Source organism: Onychostoma macrolepis, chromosome 02 (genome assembly GCF_012432095.1).
Source record: "Onychostoma macrolepis isolate SWU-2019 chromosome 02, ASM1243209v1, whole genome shotgun sequence".
Lineage (NCBI taxonomy): Eukaryota > Metazoa > Chordata > Actinopteri > Cypriniformes > Cyprinidae > Onychostoma > Onychostoma macrolepis.
In genome coordinates this window covers 35,406,077-35,429,164 of record NC_081156.1, presented here as the reverse complement: position 1 = coordinate 35,429,164, position 23,088 = coordinate 35,406,077, and the positions used below count along the sequence as shown (strand labels likewise).

Here is a 23,088-nt window from a genome sequence, read left to right as displayed (position 1 = left end):
TTTTATTGACAAATTTCTGCAAATGAAACACTGATTAATTTTAGTGAGTTTCTTTCAACACCTTCATATGTTCATTTATGTTTATTTGCTGCTGTAATTAGTAGTAAAGAGGAAGATCGCTTCACTGCAGCCATCTAACACGTCACATTAAAGAGCCACAAAACGGCATTTATTGTTTGAATTTTTAATTAAAATTGACAGAATTTGAAAGCTGAGATCGTTTCATGTAACATGTCAACTGAAACTTGGATCATCAAAATAAAGATCGATATTGTCAACCCAGCTCTAGCATGGCATCAGTGCTAATTAAATTTAATTGTTTTTGGCAATTTTTTTGTCAAAAAATACAAAATTCATTTCCAGGCAAATATTTTGGGTTGCTGAACTTTCAGTGCTCACTGACCTGAGATGATGAGCGTGGCCCCGGGGTCGATGATGCCGCTGTTTGGCCGTACGCAGTATCTGCGCGGCGCTGTGGTCTTCACTTTGAAGCATACTTTCCTATCTGACGGATTCTTTAGCTTCAGGTTCGCAGTGACGACATCTGTGAAAGGACCTGAGAAGAAGAGGAGAACATCACATCAGGAGTTCAGGAGATGAAACAATAAGAAATATATATATAGAAATAATGCATTTACAATGCATTTAACCAGGAGAGAACTTCATTGAGATTAAAAATCTCTTTTACAGGAGTGTCCTGGCCAAGTTAGGCGGCCCAGTTATACAAATACACATATGACAAACAACAACACATCACAAGAATGAAATATAAAAAGAAATACAGCATTAGAAGCATTTGCAAATCATTTTCCATTGCCTGCAAATGTTTTAAAATTACTAAAAGACACGAACTGATTTAGTCACAGTTTCATTTGAGAGTTCCAGTCTGAAGGTGCAGCGTATCCAAAAGCAGTTGTACCTAGATTAGTTCGAGCTAAGGGTACATGGAGATTATAATAAAACTGGGAACGCAATGAAGAGTTACCAACTACTTTTTGTTGAATCAAACAACAGAGACAGGGTGGCAAAAGACTCAGAATTGCTTTATAAATCAATAAGTACCAATGCATTTTCCTTCAAACAGCAAGAGAAGACCAGGCAACTCTATTATATAATGTACCGTGATGTGTACAGAATTTACAATTCGTAATAAATCTTAAGGCACCATGATACACAGCTTCCAGGGAGGCGAGAAGATAAGAAGGAGCATGCTGATACAATACATCCCCGTAGCCAAGAATTGGTAAAAAAGTTCCAGACACAAGCTTCTTCCTTGCGTTAAATGAAAAGCAAGACTTATTTCTAAAATTAAATCCTAGCTGCTGCTTAACTTTTGTCTCAAATAATTAATATGTGAATTAAAACGTAGTGTGTCATCAAGTGGAACCTTGCATTTTCAATATTGACGTCTAGACAGTAAAAAATAAAAAGAATTATATATATATATATATATATATATATAAAAATGGGCCCAATGCAGATCCTTGGGGGACTCCCGTAACCACTTCCATTAAGTCTGATCTGATATCTTCCACTTGCACACATTGAGTTCTTCCCTTTAAATAAGCATTAAACCACGAGACTACATTATCTGATAGGCTTAGAAGTGTTGGTCTATCTAAAAAAATGTCATGGTCCACTGTGTCAAATGCTTTTGTTAAATAAATAAGAAGATATGCACAGTGGTGTTTTTCATCTAGGGACCCCACAAGATCATTTAAAACTTTTAAGACAGCCGTAATGGTGCTGTGTTTTATACGAAATCCTGATTGGTTGATAGACAGAAGTTTATGAGTGTGTAAATACTGTGTCAACTGTTCGACAAAATACACAGCATTGAAATAGGTCTGTAGTTATCTAATAAAGTAAAATCTATATATATTTTATTCTTATTTTTTATTCTATTTCTATTCTATTTTGTCTATAAGCACACCTGTACATACAATTTATATTATTAATTTTATTGTGATTTATTTATGATTTACATTTTTTTATTTTATTGTGGTTTATTTATATAAATGCCTCATTCATAAATAAATAAATATATATATATATATATATATATATATATATATATATATATATATATATAAATATAAATATAAATATAAATATATATATATATATATATATATATATATATATATATATATATATATATATATATATATATATATATATATATATTGGAACAGTGAAGACAAAATTGTTCTGTTGGCTGTGGAGTCAAGACATTTGCAAATATGATTAAAAGATGAATATGACACAAAACTACAGAATGTCACATTTTATTATTAGACGTTTCAACACATATATGTTTAACCAAATAAAAAGAACAGCACTTGTAGAGTTCATCCCACTGGTTGATGTGAGCATAAGTATTGGGACAGTTGAACATAAGGCAGATATAAAAGATTAAAAGCTATTATTTAGTTGCAGATCTCTTGTGCACAATCCCAGCAGTGAGTCTGTGACCCATAGACATCACCAGACTCTTGGTCTCATGCTTTCAAATACTTTTCCCAGCCTTTAATGCAGCCGATTCCAATTATTGCTTGTTTTGGGGAGTTTCTGCCTTTACTCTCTTCAGCTGCTGAAATTCATCTGGAGATTGACTTGGCAATCTAAGACAATCCAAGTCATTGTCCTGATGCAATATGAAGCACTTCCCAATGAATCTGGTGGCATTTTCTTGAATATTGGTAGGCAAGATGGTTTTGTGCCCTTCAAATTCATTCTGCTACTGTCATCATACATTAAGTCACCAGTAAAGTTGAGAGATCTGTTCCAGAGACAGCCATGACACCACCTCCACCATGCTTCACAGACGAGGCCGTATGCTTGGGATCATTGCAGTTCCCTTTTTTCTCCACATTTTTGCTTTTCCATCACTTAGATAAAGGTTCATCTTTGTCTCATCGGTCCATAAACACAGTTCCAAAACTCTTCTGGCTCAGCTTTGTGCTTTTTTGCAAACTCTAATCTTGCCTTTCTATTTTTGGAGCTGGTCAGAGGTTTGTATCTTGCTGTGTAGCATCTGTAATTCTGTGTCAAAGTCTCCTGAGGACAGTATATTGTCAGAGCATCACCCCAGCTTTCTGGAAGTTGTTGGTGATTTTACGGACATGTCTTTTAGGGTTCATTTTCACAGCTTTTATGATTTGTCTGTCATCAGCTACTGTTGTTTTCTCAGCTGATCAGGTCGTTGTTGATTGCTGGCGTTGCTGGTGGTTTCCAAACTCTTGATTTCTTCATGCCCTTTATTTTTGCTAGAGCTATAACGGACTTCCTCTTTTCTTTTAGCATCCAAATTGCTTGCTTTTCTCTCAAAGTCAGCTCCCTCGTCTTCATCCTGGTTTGTGTGTGTCATCATCGAATGCAAGATTCAGAATGCAGAAGTAATGGATATAACTGATACGACACGTTCCCTGCTTTTAATATCTGAAGAATTAATGCAAAGGGACACAGCTGATCACTTAGAAAGACCTGCGAGGCAACGGTTCCAATACTTATGCTCACATCAGATCGAGGGATGAAACTCTACAAGTGCTGAACTTCTTAGCTGGTCAAACATGTATGTGTTGAAACGGCTAATAATAAAATGTGGCATTCTGTAGTTTTGTCTCATATTCATCTTTTCATCATATTTGTAAATGTCTTGACTCCACAGCCAACAGAGCAATTTTGTCTTTACTGTTCCAATACTTTTGGAGGGCACTGTGTGTGTGTGTGTGTGTATATATACACATATGTGTGTGTGTGTGTGTGTGTCTGAGTTTATGGATGTGTGCGCATTTTATTCACATCTTACTTTTTATTATCTGTGTGTTGTTTTCTTTGTGTACTGGAAGCTGTGACACTAAAACAAATTTTAGTTTGTACAATTATCAAATATGGCACAGTGCAGGATTGTGAAATAGGTTGTGAAAGACTGTGGTTGCCTTTAAACCCATAACGCATGCTTTCCCATTATAACTTATGTGTCACAGAAAGACAATAAGCGAGAAGAGATGAGATGCCAACACTTCAAACAAAGGCAGAGAAGAGCAGATTCAAACAGGTCCAAAGACTCTCTGAAACAAACAAGCACAAAGACTCCGCTGTATTTTAATTTGCCTTTATTGAATCACGTAATGGCTAAATTAGCATGAAAATCACGATTTACTTGCATTTCAAACAACACTATTTCTGATGGTGATTCAGTGAGAGATGTCAGTAAAGGACACCGACCGTCTTCAAACCTCCATCACACCATACACTCCCAAATTCCACCGTGAAACTCAACACATGACCCAAGTGCAACCTTCATACTTACACCAATCAAGAAAACGAGCAATAATAGCAAACTGTGGGCCTTGAGTGGTTCTATACCGTCACCTGAAAGAGCCGTCTGCGTCACGGATTTCTTCGGTGCAAAACATAAAGTATATTAGAAGCTTATGATCTATAAATGTAGCAAAAATGGAGGCTCAGAAAATGATGTTAAAGTTGGCATGTGTGCTTGTAATGCATTAAAGTATGAGGATACAATAGAGGCAGTGTCACGGCAGAATAAATGACATTAACCTGAAGTCTGATGGATGATGCATGAAAGCAATATGTAAGAAGAAAACAGTTTTATTCAACCTCCTCAGTTTGTAAAAAAACAAAAATAAATAAAAGAAAAAAACACCTCTAATTTAGCAAAGCACCTGAAAGACAGACACCTGGATCTATATGAAGAATTTCGAGAGGTTGGTAACTGTTCTCATTTTAACATTACTGAAACATTAACCAAGATGGCCTAGTATCGTTGCTGATATGAGTGTTGTCTCGTTTTTTCACCGTAACTCTTAAAGTTAATATAATCCGACTGAGGAATCTTAGACAAGTAAATACTTTAACTGTGGTCGAATGTAAATTAACTTGTGCTTATTTAACTTTATTCAAAAAATTATTATTAGATATAAAAAATATCTATTACCATTAACTTAAGTTCTAAGATTAGTTAGATAGTTCATTTTAAAAGTGTGGTCTAAAAAGGAAAAAATAAAAAAAAGTTTAGCAAATAAAGTCAGCAAACATCATCAGCAACCAACAAAAAAAAAAAAAAAACTAAATCAGATCTGAAGAGACTGTTAACTGTGCATCTCTGCTTCAAGTTCAGCTTCAGAGCGTGTATTTAGTACATCAGGGCTCATTTGCAGTGCAAGAAGGGCACGACTTACAGAGGAGCACATTGACAAGCTGGGGTTCCTAGCTCAAAATCTGAAAGTTGCAAAATGGGTGTCAATCTCACTCTGTAGAGAAAATCTGCATATGATTGCAGTAACGGATTCCATTTAATTATTTTGTTTACTAATTTGTTACTTGATGCATAAGATTGCACTGATTTTGTTTTTGCTTGAAGTTTAAGTATCTTTTGCTGATATTGTGATTGGATTTGATTTTACTTGGAAATACAAAAGATTGCACTTTTTTTTTTTTACTTGCACTTTATTGGTTTTTGAATGTATGGCAATCTGAGAGGCTTTTGAACAAGTGCACTACCAAGACATTTTGTTCATGTAAAATATACCTCATTGTCATGACTTGTTATATTCATCTTTAAATAAAAAAATAATAATAATTTACCCCCTTAATATTGTGGCAGTTTTTTTCTCTGTGGTATCGAAAATAGTATCGAATATCGATATTTTTCAAGGTATCGTATCGAAGTTAGAAATTCCAGTATCGTGACAACACTAATAAATGTTATATATATATATATATATATATATATATATATATATATATATATATATATATATATATATATATATATATATATATATATATATATATATATATATATATATATATATATATATACACATATACACACACACATACATATACATTAGGGGTCGACCGATTATCGGCGCCGATATCAAGCATTTCTATGATTATCGGTATCGGTCATTTTCAAAACCGATGTGCCGATGAAACTAATTTAATTTTGAAACGCGCTATTTGGCTCTGATGCAGCCTGTTAGAACTCACCACTCTGTGGCCTCGAGCAGTCTCCGCCCACCGCGCATATGATTTGTTGGGAGTCACGAGTCAGACCAATCAATGTGGAAGACTAAGGTACTCTCACACTGAAAGCGCTTGCTACAGTTTCAGTGATCATCACTCATCAGTTGTCTCTCAAAGGCAGCAGCAGAGCAGACGTTGCTCAAGTTGCAATAAATCACAATCCACTACACTGAAGTTACAAAACACCTCAAAATTATCTATTTATGGTTCCCGCGATGGGAAAACGCAGACGGAATCAAGTCATATAAAGGGAATTTACTGTATAACGCGGAGTCACGGAGTTCGTCAAAGTTTGGATGAATTAATCAAAAGTAGGTCACACTTAAATCGACTCGCACTATGGACTAGTATCTGTAAATATTAAGCTGCAAAAAGACTTATTTAAATATGAATTCTGCATGTTCTGCGTGTCTCTGTATATGTGAATGGCACAGACGCGCGGTTTTGATTATACACACACACTGAAGTGCGCGACGCTCGCTGTGTTTTCAGCATCTGCCGTCTCACTAAATGAGGACATAAATACATGAACAACATCCCCAGAACTGCTCTGAGAGTTACTTCATGAGCATTTGACCGTTTCATTTGAGTAAAACAATCATCATATCATATACATAGGCTATACAGAAACTTAAGAGGTCCTCATGGCAACCCGTCAAAATAAAAGTTCGGTTTATCTACTAATACTACTACAACAACAACTTTTGTTTAAAAGAATAATCACACAATACGCTATTTGTTCCATGTTTTAATTTTAATGGTAAACCCATTTGTTTGCCAAAAAATTTAGTTTTACACTCATTTGATTAAAGGATAACTGAAATTAATGTTTTATGGCTTAATTTGCACTGCACTGTAAATTAAAACTACTCGAAATTACTGTCACATAGGCCAAGATTAGGACAACATAAATTGTGACATTTCAATAGGCTATTGAACCAAGTGTGCCTATAACAGGCTATTAGTGTTATAGTTTAATTAAAATAGTTGCAGTCTTCTTCACAATTTCTACAATGGATCTATGAAGACAATTAAATTATTTACACTTATTATATTATAATTATAATTATGAGAGGTTATGCTATTACACATACATTTCTAACATGTAAATTATTGAAGCCAAATACTTACATTTCCCCAAGCTGTTTAGCTGTAGTACAGTATTCATAGGCTTAATCATGAAGCATGCAGTGGGCCCCACTTTTAACTCTCTTTATATTACCCTTATTGTTGATGGATGCATGGAGGATGACAGGAGTAAGAAGTGCAATCAGCACCAGGGAAGGCAGTTTTTGTCAGAGCCCTTGTTATTCTTAATTTTGACATTAATTTTAATTTTTACATCAAACATAATATATCGGTTAAAAATATCGGTTATCGGTCCACTTGATCCGTAATAATCGGTATCGGCATCGGCCAGAAGTTGTTGTAGTAGTAGTAGATAAACCGAACTTTTTATTTTGACGGGTTGCCATGAGGACCTCTTAAGTTTCTGTATATTCTGTATGTGATATGACGATCGTTTTACTCAAATGAAACGGTCAAATGCTCATGAAGCAACTCTCAGAGCAGTTCTGGGGATGTTGTTCATGTATTTATGTCCTCATTTAGTGAGACGGCAGATGCTGAAAACACCGTGAGCATCGCGCACTTGTGTGTGTGTGTGTGTGTGTGTGTGTGTGTGTGTGTGTGTAACATATAATCAAAACCGCGCGTCTGTGCCATTCACATATACAGAGACACGCAGAACTCATATTTAAATAAGTCTTTTTGCAGCTTAATATTTACAGATACTAGTCCATAGCGCGAGTCGATTTAAGTGTACTGACCTACTTTTGATTAATTCATCCAAACTTTGACGGACTCCGTGACTCCGCGTTATACAGTAAATTCCCTTTATATTCCGTCTGCGTTTTCCCCATCGCGGAAAACATAAATAGATAATATTGAGGTGTTTTGCAACTTCAGTGAAGTGGATTGTGATTTATTGCAACTTGAGCAACGTCTGCTGCTGCCTTTGAGAGACAACTGATGCGTGATCACTAGGTGTGTAACGGTATGTGTATCGTGTATCGAACGGTTCACGGGCAAGTTCCAAATGGAAGTGATCTGCCGACGGACAACGTGCTGCGTTGTCACAGGAACATCCCAGCTGAAGATAATGAGGAAATCAGATCAAGTGCATTCCAAACGACTAAATAATGGCTTGCATGTGCCCTGCTCACTCCAAAGTCCCCACTCCAAGGGGATAGGGATGATCACTTCCATTTGGAACTTGCCCGTGAACCGTTCGATACACGATACGTGTACCGTTACGACCCTAGTGATCACTGAAACTGTAGCAAGCGCTTTCAGTGTGAGAGTGCCTTAGTCTTCCACATTGATTGGTCTGACTCGTGAGTCCCAACATATCAGATGCGCGGTGGGCGGAGACTGCTCGAGGCCACAGAGTGGTGAGTTCTGACAGGCTGCATCAGAGCCAAAGAGCGCGTTTCAAAATTAAATAATTTTATCGGCACATCGGTTTTGAAAATGACCGATACCGATAATCATAAAAATGCTTAATATCGGCGCCGATAATCGGTCGACCCCTACTTTTTACATCTGAAGTCTTTATTTTTTTTCTCAATAGTTTTTTTTATCGAAACGTATGAATTGTGGTTAATCAATCAATATAGAGATAAAAGGTGAAGTTACAGAGTCAGCCCTAAAATTCATCTACAGTTCAGCATTTATATGCAAGTGCTCATTAAAACGGCAGCAAACAGGACAGTTTGGTTCAACAAGCAGCAGCAGAATCTCACAATCAAATCCCGCTCCAGCTTTTCCGATGGCCTTTGGATCAGATGAAAGGAGATGATGTGCAATTATGCCTCAAAGCCTGGATCTTATGACCACGCATGTCGCATATTAGTGGATTAGAGGAGTCCTGCAGGAGCAAGCGCAGGAATGGATGTATTTTTGTAAACAAGGTACAAAACACCAGATGCTCGACCTTGGAAATTAAGTTCTGAGTGAGAAGAAGGATTGTTGTGTAAGACATGAGAAGGCAGATAACATTAGATAACATTTGAGAGCATCGCAGGGAATCATATGAGCTTCCACTATATGGAAACATCCAGAGAGAAATCTAATCAGCAGAAAAACAACGACGTGTCTTCATGTCGAACGCATACATAACCCTACACGAACCTGATTAGATAACTTTCTGATTTCAGACTACAAAACACTGAAAAAAACAGCTCAATATTAGATGAAAAACTGGGAAACGGTTAACCAGAAATAAATTAAATGAACTAAAACTGAAATAAAATACAAATTACTTCACGTTTTCATTTAGGTTTAAACAAAAACTCATAAAAATGACAAAAGCAAGTAACAAAATCACTAAAAGTTAAAAGCTAATTGAAAATATATATAAAAAAAAAAACTACAGTTAGTATATAAATAATACTAAAATAACAGTTTATAAAAACATAAAATATAAGAAACAGTATATAAATAAATGAACTAAAACTTTCATTTGGAATAAAATCAAATGAAACCTAAACCAGTAATATTTAAAATGAACAAAAACTAATAAAATGACAAAAGCACATAAAATTAGTAAACATTTAACTAAAATTAAAATACAATTTTATAATTATTATATAAATAAATGAACTGAAACAAAGAAAAATAAACAAATTTAAAATATTACTACTAGGTTTAAAAATAATAATTAATTAAAATGACAAAAGCACATAAATTAAAATTATATATATATATATATATATATATATATATATATATATATATATATATATATATATATATATATATATATATATATAAAGTGAACTAAAATTGAAACAAAAATAAATTAAACCTAAATAGTAATATTTAAAATAAACAAAACTTATAAAAATAACAAATGCATGTAATAAAATTAGTAAAAAAAAAAAAATGTAGGCCTAACTAAAATTAAAATATAAAATGAAAGCATAAAAATCTCATTTAAAATATTAAAAAACTATAAATGCAATTTTCAGAAAACACAATCTGCTTACGGTAAACAATTAATCTGAGACATCTCTGTATCTCCAGATCAGAATTTGCTAAATGAAGTTACTAGAAAATGAATGGATGAAACTCTCTTCACTGCATGAAAATGACAATGGTTTAGTTTTGTGTAAACAAGTCATACTTATTTTAAACCAACAATATGACATGACTAATCAGCAGGCTGGTTAACCCGGACAAACACGTACATGAGGCACTTGAAAGAAATGCGGTGCGTTCTACTGTAAAAGCCATTTCAAGTCAAAAACCTGCAAAAGCATCATTTCAGCTGAACGTGTGAAAACACTCCAACCATCATCGGATTTCTGCAGTTAAATCTGTACGAACCCATCGAGATAAACTGATATTTACTGCATAGATGTGACTGCGTCTGGTGCATCAACATCTCAGCAATATTTGGAAAGCCTACAAGAAAACGAAATTGTAAAGTTTTGCCTTATATTTTCTGTTTTCAGTTTAATTTTACTTAATTTTAGTAATTTTGTTATTTTGGTCAATTTTGTTCATATTTTTTAAATATATCTATGAATATTTAGTTTATTTTAATAAAAAAAATACAAATGTTAATCGTTTAAGCAAACTATTGTGGTTCATTATTAGAATAGAATTTGAATTCGATTTTATTTTTATATTTTCTGATTTCACTTTAATTTTAAAGTTTTAGATTTTTTTGTTGTCATTTTTATATATACGTGTGTGTGTGTATATATATATATATATATAAATAAAAATACACACATACACACGTCTATACAATTTTATTTATTTGATATTTTAGTACACTGAAAAGAATTATACTAAATTTAAGGTAAGTGGTTGCAAACAATTTAATTTAGCTACATTTAAAAAAATTTTGAGTTAGCCAAATAAATTTATTTAAATGTAGCTAAAATAAATTGATTGCAACCACTTAACTTAAAACAAATTAGTAAATTCAATGAATCATTTTTTCAGTGTACTTCAAGTTAAACTAAAAATGACATATGTTAAATTTAATCAAACTATTATAGTTCATTATTACAGTTGTTAATATTCTGAATGCATTTTATTTTTATATTTTCACTTTAATGTTATTCAAAGTTTTAGCAATTTAGTTGTTTTTTATTTTAATTATTTTTTAATGTCTATAAATATTTATTTATTAGTTTAGTTATTTTTAGTGTCGTCAATCGATTAAAAAATGTAATCGCGTTAATCACAGTCCGATTAATCACAAATTTAAAATACTAGGATTTACCTGTAAATGTGTTGAAATAAACAAATTTAAACATTTTCTTGTGACCTTACGTGAAGTATTATGACAAAATGCATTATGAAGAAGAATTGGACCTGTTCTGCAGCTGCATTAGTGCTAACATTAGCGTCATGCTTCATAAGACAGTTTATGAGATTAATAGTACACTTTTACTCAGAACTCACTTCAAACCACCATCGAGTGTTTGTAATAACTTCCTTTTGCGATCACATGTGGAATTTGGTCGTTTACTGTTGTTAAAATATGCTATTTATAGCCTTTTATATCACCGCACAAATTAGCATTTCAGATGTACACATTCGCTCAATAAAATCTCATACAAATATCCTATCGTAATCGTGTGTTTATTATCTTATATAATCTATAGTGGCTGTTGTCATGTTTATTTCTGCTGCTCTGCTGAAACTCACGTTGTTTGTGATGTTAACCGTCTCTCTGTTCTTAAGTTGCCAGGGATACATTCCAAGTATAATACACATTAGTAAAAGGATCCATTTTAATTTTTATTTGTCTATATACACTTTGGGCGGCCGCGGTACATTATAAAAGTAGCCCAAAAAAACACAACCCACGGCTCTGTAACTTTTCCCGCGTATTTTCAAAATAGCCCACTTGTGCCGTTACCCTGGCAACACTGGCGCTGTACCCTCTTCACACAATGATAGATGACCTTCCGCGCTGCGATGACGGGAAGAAGTTGGGGTCAAACCTTATCAAACGATTAATTTGCATTAAAAAAAAAATGTAATGCGTTAACATTTTTAGATTAATCGCATGCGTTAACGTTGACACCCCTAGTTATTTTATTTTCAAGTTAAACAAAACACAAATGTTGCCTTTGCAACTAGCCGAAATAAAATAAGTTTCTTATATTTAATTTTAGTTAATGACATTTTTTATATAGTTTTAGTTAACTAATAAACCTGGTGGCGATTCAACAAAGGTACTATTAATTTATTTAATTGGAAAAACATTTGTGTGTTAAAAAAATTAAATCACAACTGATCCTTTTTACTTTCATACACTTTTCTGGTTTCATAGAGAGAGATTCATACTCAAAACTGCTCCACGCTGTGCGGTTTGACGGTCCTCCCATCTTCATATTTAGCCCCTGGACTGATTTCAGCCGCTGTCATCGCGGCAGGACATCCCATATCCCCATAAGAGTGACAGAATAAGGACACACACACACACACACACACACACACGGGACAGGAGAGTCTTTTCCTTGCCACGAGAGTCAAATCTTCCTCAGGCCTCGCTCTATAAATAACAACAGAGACGCACACCGAGAGAAAACAGACATCAGGGCTCGACTGCGCATGCATTTCACTCACATTTACGAGAGAAATTTACTGTGTGTGAATAATTACATTCAGTTTGTGCAAATGTGTCACTTCTGTGATTCTCTGCTAAATCAAAAGAAATTATATTCTGCAAAAAAATAATCCATTTTAATATTTAGAAAAGGTCCATATATTGTTATTACCATAATGCAACAATCAGTATTTATATATTGTGGTTAGCATAAAGTATTTATATATTATTTAACAATACTGTTTAATTTATGCTATTTTTGTTTGAATGCGAATCAAATGAATGAATGTCAATAAAAAAAGTCACCATGCAAAATTTTTTAAAACACTGAAATATGAGATGCATATTTAAAACTCGACTTATTTTAATGGCATAATAATGTGCCTTAAAAATGCAACATTCATGATGACGTAATGAAACAATGCAACAACTAAAGCTGCTGATTTAATCATTTGAATTATTTAGATTAATTTAACTCTTTACCCTCTGGTGGTCATAAATTACAGATTTCCCCAATGAAATTAACACTTTATATTCCAGTTCAAGGTTTTATTTATTTACCATTTTAGGAAACTTTTATAGTACTAAATATATATATATATATATATATATATATATATATATATATATATATATATATATATATATATATATATATATATATATATGCAGTAGTTATGATCCTTTTATTACCTGTTAACCACTTTTTGAGAACTGAAAATGAAATTTCCAACTTAAACGTCATAAATCTTGAATGTTTTTAGTTTGGTCACTCTAAAGAAGAGACCTGAAGAGAAGTGAATAGAGTTTAAAAAGTGAAACTAAAAATTAAGTTATAGTATTTTTAGTACTTATTATGAAAAATGCATTAAAATTCTATTTTTAAATGAGATATGAAATATTTTCCAAAAACATGTTTTACTCTAAATCTGCATGAAAAGCAAAGCCATAACATCTAAACAGGTCGTGTTCCAAATTTTAAGTTAGTATCTCAAAAATAAGCTTTCAAGAAGGTTTTGATTGGCCACAGTACCAAATGTTTCTACTTCATGAAATTTGCTTCCCATTAATTTCAAACAGCGTAATTTTTTTCAACGAACAATAAAAGTGTGACTATTTTTTTTTCAGGACCATTTAACCTTTTTGAATCATGTCCATGTTATTTTTTTTTTTATTTTTTTTTTTGTTCACATAGCAAGTGCCAAAACCTTTACCAAGTTTCGTACCATTCTGATAAAGGGAAAAAAAATAAAACATTTCAGGCAAATATGACCGCACAGCACCAAAAGGGTTAAAAGCAGACTACGCTGTGGTCGCTTAAACTAATCCAGAATCAAGTAGGCTTTTAGGCACAAGTATGTTTTAATTTTGACACATTAACATTAAAGTTTGCTGAAACTGAGGCTTGAGTGCTAGCGTAGAGCGCTGGAGATGGATAGAAACAGGAGGAAGACTGGAGTGAAACAGGAATCCCATCAGGCCAGCGGCGGCTGGTGGCAGCTGTATTTAGCACAGGGTTCCTCTTCCTGTCACCTCATTTATTTATTGGGTTACAGGCCCATCCAGAACATCAACACATCCCTCTTCCTATCCTGTAGCTGCTCAGGACAACATGAAACCACATCAGGGATTTGACTGCATCCAACATTTTATGCTGTGATATTATTAGGAAGATTAGTGATTTAAAGTATTCGCGTCATCCTGCAGCGCTTGCGACAAAAAGATTCCTCAAATCATGCGTGTTGATACTAGGGATGGGCGATATGGGCTTTAAAATATTAGGGATGTAACGATTCACTCAACTCACGATTCGATTCATGATTTTTTTCAACAAAATGAGATTTAGGACAAATTATAAATTAAATGTGTCCTTGTATTATTGCTGCCTTGGACAAAATGCTGCACATTTCTTTGTGAAATTGAAATATAACACTATAATAATATACTAATATAGCACTTTTGTTTTTTGTTGGTTTTGATTGCTTCTATTGTCCTCGTTTGTAAGTCACTTTGGATAAAAGCATCTGCTAAGTGACTAAATTTAAATATAATGTAAATCTAAATAACAAAACTAAATTGAAATTTTAAAACAAGCCCCAAATCAAATAAGTAACACAAATAAAATAAATCTCTTTATATAAACAAAATAAGGCTTTGTCTGTGCTCTTTCCATTTAAAATTAGAGGCAACCACTGCATTTTAATCATCATCCAAACAAAGATGCTTCATACATGCAACATGAGCAGTTTTTAATCTAAATCTAAATTTGATTGTATAATTTCTAAATTTGAAGCAAAAACAGAATGATCTGTCTTTAGTTTTGTGAAACTACACATAAAAAATATCTGCATGAAACCGAAACAGCAGACGAGCTGAATGAGACGCAGATTCACTCTCTGCCAGCAGGTGGCGCTTAAAGCGTTTCCTTGGTTTCCGCTGTAAACAAAGCAGAGCTGCACTTATGAACTTTAATATGCAGAGGCAAGATGAAAAGAAAAAATACCATCTAAACTTTTCTAAAGACAGTAAGTGCTCCTCAGACATACATTCATAAACTCCTAACGTTACTCCTAACTGAATCGTGATTTGTTTAGCATCGCAACCGATTTGATTAGTCACATATTTGAATCGATTTTCAACTGGCTCCCGGTTAATGATTACATCCCTAAAAAAAATATATCACAATATTTCTGGTATTTATTGCGATAATGATATTAATGACGATAATTCAAGGGAATCCTGTTTCTTTAGAGAAAAGTATTATCTTCCCTATTTTTACCCCAAATAGTGTGTTGTGAGCATTACTGAGTACACACGTAATATAATGACTGTTTAATTCATACTGGAAGCCGGAGGGCGCTCTTGCGCAGAAACTACACACATGCATCGCAGAAGTAACGCTCCAGGAAATCCCTAATATGGACAAAGGTATCCAGTTATCGCCGAATAAAACCCAGACAGAGAAATTTTAACTGATGAAACTTGATACGATTGCACAAAATATATGGTTTATCTGTGTTCTTCAAGCAACCTTGGGTATTTTTTATAAGGAAAGTATATTTATAATGCAACGCTAATCGTCATAGCCTTTATCGCTGTATATAATACTATCATTCTGTAATATGAAATTACGTCTGGTCACAAGAAGTCGTCATTTCAAACACTCGACTATGTTATTAAATTAATTTGGAGAAAAACCATGTCAAAAAATGATACATTTGTTGGGCAACAGGTTTGTAAACAGGCTCATACACATGCAGAACTGTATCGCACACACATGCTACTGTAGTACATTTATCCAGACTGATTTTTTGTGCACTGTACTGACCAAACCAAACCAGTTCCAGATTATAGAAGGAGTTCCTTGTTTAGCGATAAACTCCTCCACAATTTCATGTTTTCAAAGAAACAAAAACTAAATGGTAACACTTTACAATAAGGTTCATTAGTTAACATAAGTTAACTAAATTAGTTAACATGAACTAAGATTGAAGAATACTTCTACAGCATTTATTAATCTTACTTAACGTTAATTTCAGCATTTACTAATGCATTATTAAAATCATAAGTTGTGCTTGTTAACATTAGTTAAAGCACTGTGAACTAACATGACCTAACAATGAACGACTGTGTTATTATTAACTAACACCAACACTAAATATTAATAGCTACTGTAATAAATGTGTTGATCATCGTTCGTTCATGTTAATTAATACATTAACTATTGTTAACAAATGACACCTTATTGTAAAGTGTTACCAACTAAATACATTTTCATGATTCAAAACTATATTGAAGCCCATTTCCACCATGATATAAAAAAAAATTAAGAAGTTAATTGTATTTTAAAAGGTTCAGAATTAAAAAGTTGAAAGTCTGAAAGCTGAATAAATAATCTTTCCATTGATGTATGGTTTGTTGGACAATATTTGTCTGAGATACAATTATCTGAAAATCTGGAATCTGAGGGTGCAAAAAAAATCAAAATATTGAGAAAATCACCTTTAAAGTTGTTCAAATGAAGTTCTTAGCAATGCATATTACTAATCAAAAATGACGTTTTGATATATTTACGGTAGGAAATTTACAAAATATCTTCATGGAACATGATCTTTACTGAATATCCTAATGATTTTTGGCATAAAAGAAAAATGGATAATTTTGACCCATACAATGAATTGTTGGCTATTGCTACAAATATAGCTGTGCTGCTTATGACTGCTTCTGTGCTGCAGGGACACATATATAAACTCAGAACTGTGCAATGTACACTCAGAATTAGCCTACTTAAAAGTCTGAATTGTGAGATAAAAAGTCACAATTGCCTTTTTTATTATTTTATTCTGTGGTGGTGGAACTATTATTATTATTAATAAAAAATATTAAAGACTTATGCATTATTATAGAATTTATATTAGCCAGCGGCGCTAGCGGATCAGAGGGAATCCAGGACACAGAGACAAATCAGCAAAGATCTGTTTCTAATCATCATCTCATGCTGCCACTTACTGTCAGGAGAACTTGCCCAAAAAAACATGATTAAGATCTTGAACGGTCAATTTAGCCATAAATCAGAGACATCCGGACCCTGTATCTCAGGTACAGAGATATTATGAAAGCCTGAACATCCAGAGAGAGCAGAAAAATACAGCTTCACTCATCACTGCTCCTGGTTTTAGAAGTGCATTCATTAAAATCATCTAAAAGACGCTGACGAAAATTATTAAAACTCTTAATAGGCATGAAACAAACCAACCAGCCCCAAGAGTTCAAACGTTTGGGGTGAGTACGATTTTGTTTTTTAAAATAAATGAATACTTTTATTCATCAAGGATGCATTAAATTGGTCAAAAGTCACAATAAAGACATTTAATGTGATTTCTATTTCAAATAAATGCTGTCCTTTTGAACTTTCTATTCATCTATGAATCCTGAAAAATAAAACGTATCACTATTTCCTCAAAAAATAGTGCAGCACAACTGTTTCCAACATTGATAATAATCAGAAATGTTTGTTGAGCAGCAAATCAGCATATTAGAATGATTTCTGAAGATCATGTGACTCTGAAGACTGGAGTAGGGCTGCAACAACTAATCGATAAAATCGATTATCATCAATAATGAAAATCAGAGACAACGATTCTCATTATCGATTAGTCGGGTCTGCCCACAGTGCACGTCCAACCTCAGCCGGTCACGTCAAATTACAGCACTGAATTACACATTTCTATGGACAAAATGCATCTAAAAATAGTGGTGGGAACAGAATGAGATGCTGCGGGAGAAGTACGTGATCCAAGCTGCCCAAAACATGACTTTTACATTCAGTCAACATATAGTGCACGTTTTTATGAGTGCAGGAACTGTAAAGGGATAACCGCCTACAGAGAATTCAGAGCGCAGCGGCTAGAATGATTAAATCTGCAAAAAAACATGAATCGGTTACTCCATTACTTGCGTCACTCAATTGGCTGCCGGTAAGGCTTAAAATTATTTATAGGATACTTATTTTTGTTTTTAAGGCCCTTCACAATTTAGCCCCGGGGTATGTGTCAAGTATGGTTGCAGTCTATACTCCTTTGAGATCTGAAAATCAACACCTCCTTTGTGTGACTAGGACAAAATATAAACACAGGAGAGATAGAGCTTTTTCTCCAGCCGGTCCAAAACTGTGGAATAACCTTCCTCTTACTATTAGATCTGTTAATTCATTATCGGTCTTTAAGGCTATGTTAAAAGCACATCTTTTAAAGACCAATGAGGAGTTGTTGTAGAGCAGGTTTAGTTATTTGAAATGTGTGTTGTTGTTATGCAATGTGTGTTGTCATTTGTGATTATGGTTGTTTTTATGTACATGTGATATTGTGAAGCACTTTGGGCAACCTGGTGCTGTATTAAATTGAAACAAACAAGAAACGCGTATAGTTGTCTGAATATAAATATCAGACGCTTTTCTTTTACAGGATAAAGAAATTACAGTAAGACGTGACTCTGATCAAAAAGTGAACGCGTGTTCCTGCAGAACATTCCTCTCACCTGTGTTTTTATTCATCTTTATTATCTGTATTATTATCTTAATTTTTGATGAAGAGATTTAGGCCTATATACAGTACTGAACAAATTTATTTAAGGTTTATAACAAATTATGTAAGGTTTGTGCCACTGCTGCTCAAAAATAACAGTATTGGTGTTTACTAAAATCATTTTTTAGCTTTCTGTATTGGTTAGTCCTCCAACATGCGTAATCTCTTTAGTAACAGTAGGCTATTTCTAATGCAATAATATAATTATTGCTGTTATCTATGGAAGATTTTTTCAGAAACCCAATTACAGTAAAAAAGTACCTACAATGCCAGCAAGAATGCATGCTGTTATGAAAGGCAGGAGGACATTTTTTTTTACTATGTGAATAGATACTATTTATTACTTGTTTCAGTTTGTTATTTGCCCAATAAATGACAATAACATTCTTTGACAGATTCCTAAAATATGTGTGTTTTCTCTTTATTATGACAGGTGGTCTAATAAATTGTTAAGCACTGTATGCTTTCATAGCATTCAGTTGGCACGTTTGTTTGAAGGACATTGGGCAGAATGTGGAAATGTTTTTTGTCAAAATAAAAAAAGAAAAATTTAGCTGTTTATCCGATTAATCGGGGGAAAAAAATTATCGGCCAACTAATTGATTATCAAAATAATCGTTAGATGCAGCCCTAGACTGGAGTAACGCTGCTGAAAAGTCAGCTTTGATCACAGAAATCAATTACAGTTTAACACATAACCACATAGAAAACAGCTGTTTTAAACTCTAATAATATTTCAAATTTTTTACTGTGTTTTTGATCAAATAAATGCAGTCTTGGTGAGCAGAAGAGACTTCTTTCAGAAACATTAAAGCATCTTTCCGACCACAAACATTTGAACAAATCACAACATCTGCTACAAAGCAATTCACTAGTCATTTCTAAAGGATGAACTCTGTAAACTTTTCCACATTAAAAACATTTAACACAAAGAAACGCACCACAGTTTTGAAAAACCTGTTTAAAATTGTTCACCCACATTAAACTCCAGTCATATCTAACGCTAAGCCTGATAAAAGCTGCTTTATTTGTCTTTTGACATAACCTGAATGTCTGAATACTGGTTGCACAACACACTCATTCATTTCTACAATGACACTGCTTCTATGTATGTGATGACAAAAACACATTCACAAATAAAGCAGCACAACAACAATGACGTCTCTGATTAGATGATAGGAAAACATTTCTTAAAGTCACGTTACAACGTCCAACTCTAACCAGAAATACAAAACCCACATCTGACAAACCGTGCTGAGCATTTCGCCGCTAAACCAGTGAACTTCACTGAGTTTTGACTCGAATGGATGAGCTGAGACGTCCTCCTAGAGTCTCCCAAAAAGCATCAGAGAACATCCTACGCTACAAGGGACTCCTGAAATATGCAGGTAAAAGGCATCAGCTGTATCACAGCACTGGTTACTCATTTATACAGGACGCCGCCCTCACAGGACAAATACGGAGGAATCTATGAGATCTTACACCTCCATACTTACAACATGCCTGTTTAGTAAGCGTGTGCTTCCTGTGCTGTAATGCATGAATCATGTTCAGCTTTGAAGTACATTAGAATAACCATGGCACGTCAATAAGGTAATAATTCATTTGCAAGGTATTTATAAATCAAAGCAGCATAGTATTACCACTTGAGACCATCAATGTACCATGGTACTACTGCCTTAATAATTTTCTGTAAGTGCAATCAGCTGAGAAAAGCAATCAGCTGGCAGCATAAGGTAATCACAAAAAAATACAGAAGTACAGGGATGCATCAGCTGATAATACCATGACACTGAAATGCATGTATAATAGTATTTATATGGTACTAATGCATGGGGTTTTTAAACTGGGGGATGCAATGCAAGGGGTCCATGGAAATTTAAAAAATGTAAATAAATAAATAATTTAATAAATAATTAATGTAACTTAAATTAAGGCATAATTTGAGTAAAATAAATAAAAGTTAGATTAAAATAAATATAAAAAGAGCAAATAAATACGGTACATTAACAGTGCTTTAATGAATAAATAAATAATAAAACAGGTTAAAATAAATAATAATAATAATTGATTAAAATAAATACAAAATTGGAATAAAACAAGTAAATAAAGAGTAAATAAATGCTTTAATAAATAAATAATTAAAAATAAGATTAAAATAAATTATAAAAATGATTTAATTACATATTTAAAAGGATTAAAAGGAGTAAATAAGTATATAAACAAATAAATAAATGACTATAATTCAATTAAAATAAGTAAGTAAATAAATTTTAAAAATACAGTATTATAACAGTCAATTAAAGAGTAAAAAAAAAACAACAATAACACAAATATTATTATAAACTAGTGCTGGGCAACGATTAATCTAGATTAATCACATCCAAAATAAAAGTTGTTGTTTATATAATATATCTGTGTGTACTGTGAATATTTATTATGTGTATATAAAAGACACACACATACAGTATATATTTTGAAAATATTTACATGTATATATTTATATTAATATAATTTATATGATATATAAATATATTTAATATATAAACAAACATTTTTCTTAAATATATACATACATGGGTGTGTATTCATATATACATAATAAATATACACAATACACACACATATATCATGTACACAAAAACTTTTATTTTGGATGAGATTAATCTAGATTAATCGTTGCCCAGCACTATTATAAACATAAATGATTAATAGTACTTCCAAATCATATTTTAGATATCTTTACACTATAAACTACAGGTATACCTATAAAATTTTAGGATGGGGGAAACTCACGATGTTATAAATAAATCTGGGTGTCCATTGCATTTTTTATTTATTTTTTTATTTTTTTAATGAAAACATCTGTTCTAACGTACTTGTCCCTTTACATGTCCTTAAATCAGGGCAGTGCCATACAGACAATTATATAATAAATATACTCTTCTTACATAATAAAGCACGGTGATAGTAACATGATTAGGGATGGTATCTGATGGTAAACCGATGGTACAATGATTTATACCATGGTAAGGTGATTCATTCACTACTCCATGAGGTAGTACCATGGTACACGTCCAAAAATGAGTGAATTTACTTACTAAACGTTTTGAAAGTACCACACATATACCATAGTAGTTACATAAAAATCAACATGGTACATGCTATCATGATACCATGGTACAGTCACAGGACTTCATTGTAATGGTTTGTTTCTTTCTTGAAACGCATCCACGTATGGACTTAACACTTTCATTTTTATTTATCCCCGGTAAAATGACCTGGCAGTGCAAACCTGCCGCGCCACACAAACCCAACCGACACCCGCTCCCCTTCGCCTCAGTGCCGCCTGTCAGTCAACTCGAGCTCGGGGATCCGCCGCGGCCTAAACTCCCTTCCCGCATTATGGCGTGTCAAACCCGCTTACACTTCACCAAAACACACCGACTGTCCGCGTCCCTCACTTACCTTTGAACCTCAGGTCGGTGGGAGGATCTAGGACGAGGATCTGCTCCAGTTTGGACATGTTTTTGGCCGCTGAGGTGACGCTTGGTTCCGAACAGCAGCTGTTTAGCGCAAACCCTTCCACTGAGTCACTGAGAGAGCGCGGCACAGGAGCGCGCTGCGCGTTCACACAACACACGGACACGCGCGGGGCTGTCTGATCGAGTTCGATTTTTTTTTTTAAGTAAACTCAATTTATTATGTCTTTATTGGTAAATAAATTCAATATATGCTGTAATCTCTGCCCCGTGGCTACTGTACCCAAAACATTCTTACAGTTTAACCCTCTATGGTACAGAGTTGCCATATGGCAACAATTAATTTCTACTTATTTCCTTGTTATTCTGGAAAAAAAAACAAAAAACAATATATTGCAATATGGTAATTAAAAGGGCCGGCCTTAAGGTAGTCAATGATGTCTTTAAATCAAAGGACACCTGTTGAAGTGCTCCAGAAATTGCTCTGTTAACCTAATTTCTGAACATCTCTTCTTTTTTTGCATCATCTTTGGTTAGTAAATTACACATATTTATTCACAAATCAACATTGTCTAATATTGCCATATGGCAACACTGTACCACAAAAATCTGTTTTGATTTGTATAATTGAAGCTATTTCATGCAATAAAAACTTATTTAAAAAACTATTTCATGGTTAGAACATAAAGCATACCACTGAGGGTTAACATTTGAAACTTTTCTAAAATGACTTAAAGTGTGACCGACTTGTGCAAAAATGCAAACACGTCATGCTTTAAAGGTCACTTTGGATAAAAATAAATAATTTAATACATGTAAATGTTAAAAATAA

At 33.5% G+C, this 23,088-nt stretch overlaps 1 protein-coding gene across 2 annotated transcripts in view; it reads right to left on the bottom strand.

The window, feature by feature from the left end:
• The window catches only part of vapal (VAMP (vesicle-associated membrane protein)-associated protein A, like), a 29,668-nt gene extending 7,230 nt beyond the window's left edge, over positions 1-22,438 (bottom strand). Inside the window, exons 1-2 of one of the 2 annotated variants that reach the window (XM_058761620.1) lie at positions 22,243-22,438; positions 404-556 (exon numbers count right to left, since the gene is read on the bottom strand). In XM_058761620.1, the coding sequence (XP_058617603.1) occupies positions 404-556; positions 22,243-22,300 (211 nt within the window). In that variant the 5' untranslated portion in view covers positions 22,301-22,438. The remainder of the gene's footprint in view (positions 1-403; positions 557-22,242) is intronic. The other variant, XM_058761623.1, reaches the window with a different exon arrangement.
• Between the last annotated feature and the right edge of the window lie 650 nt (positions 22,439-23,088).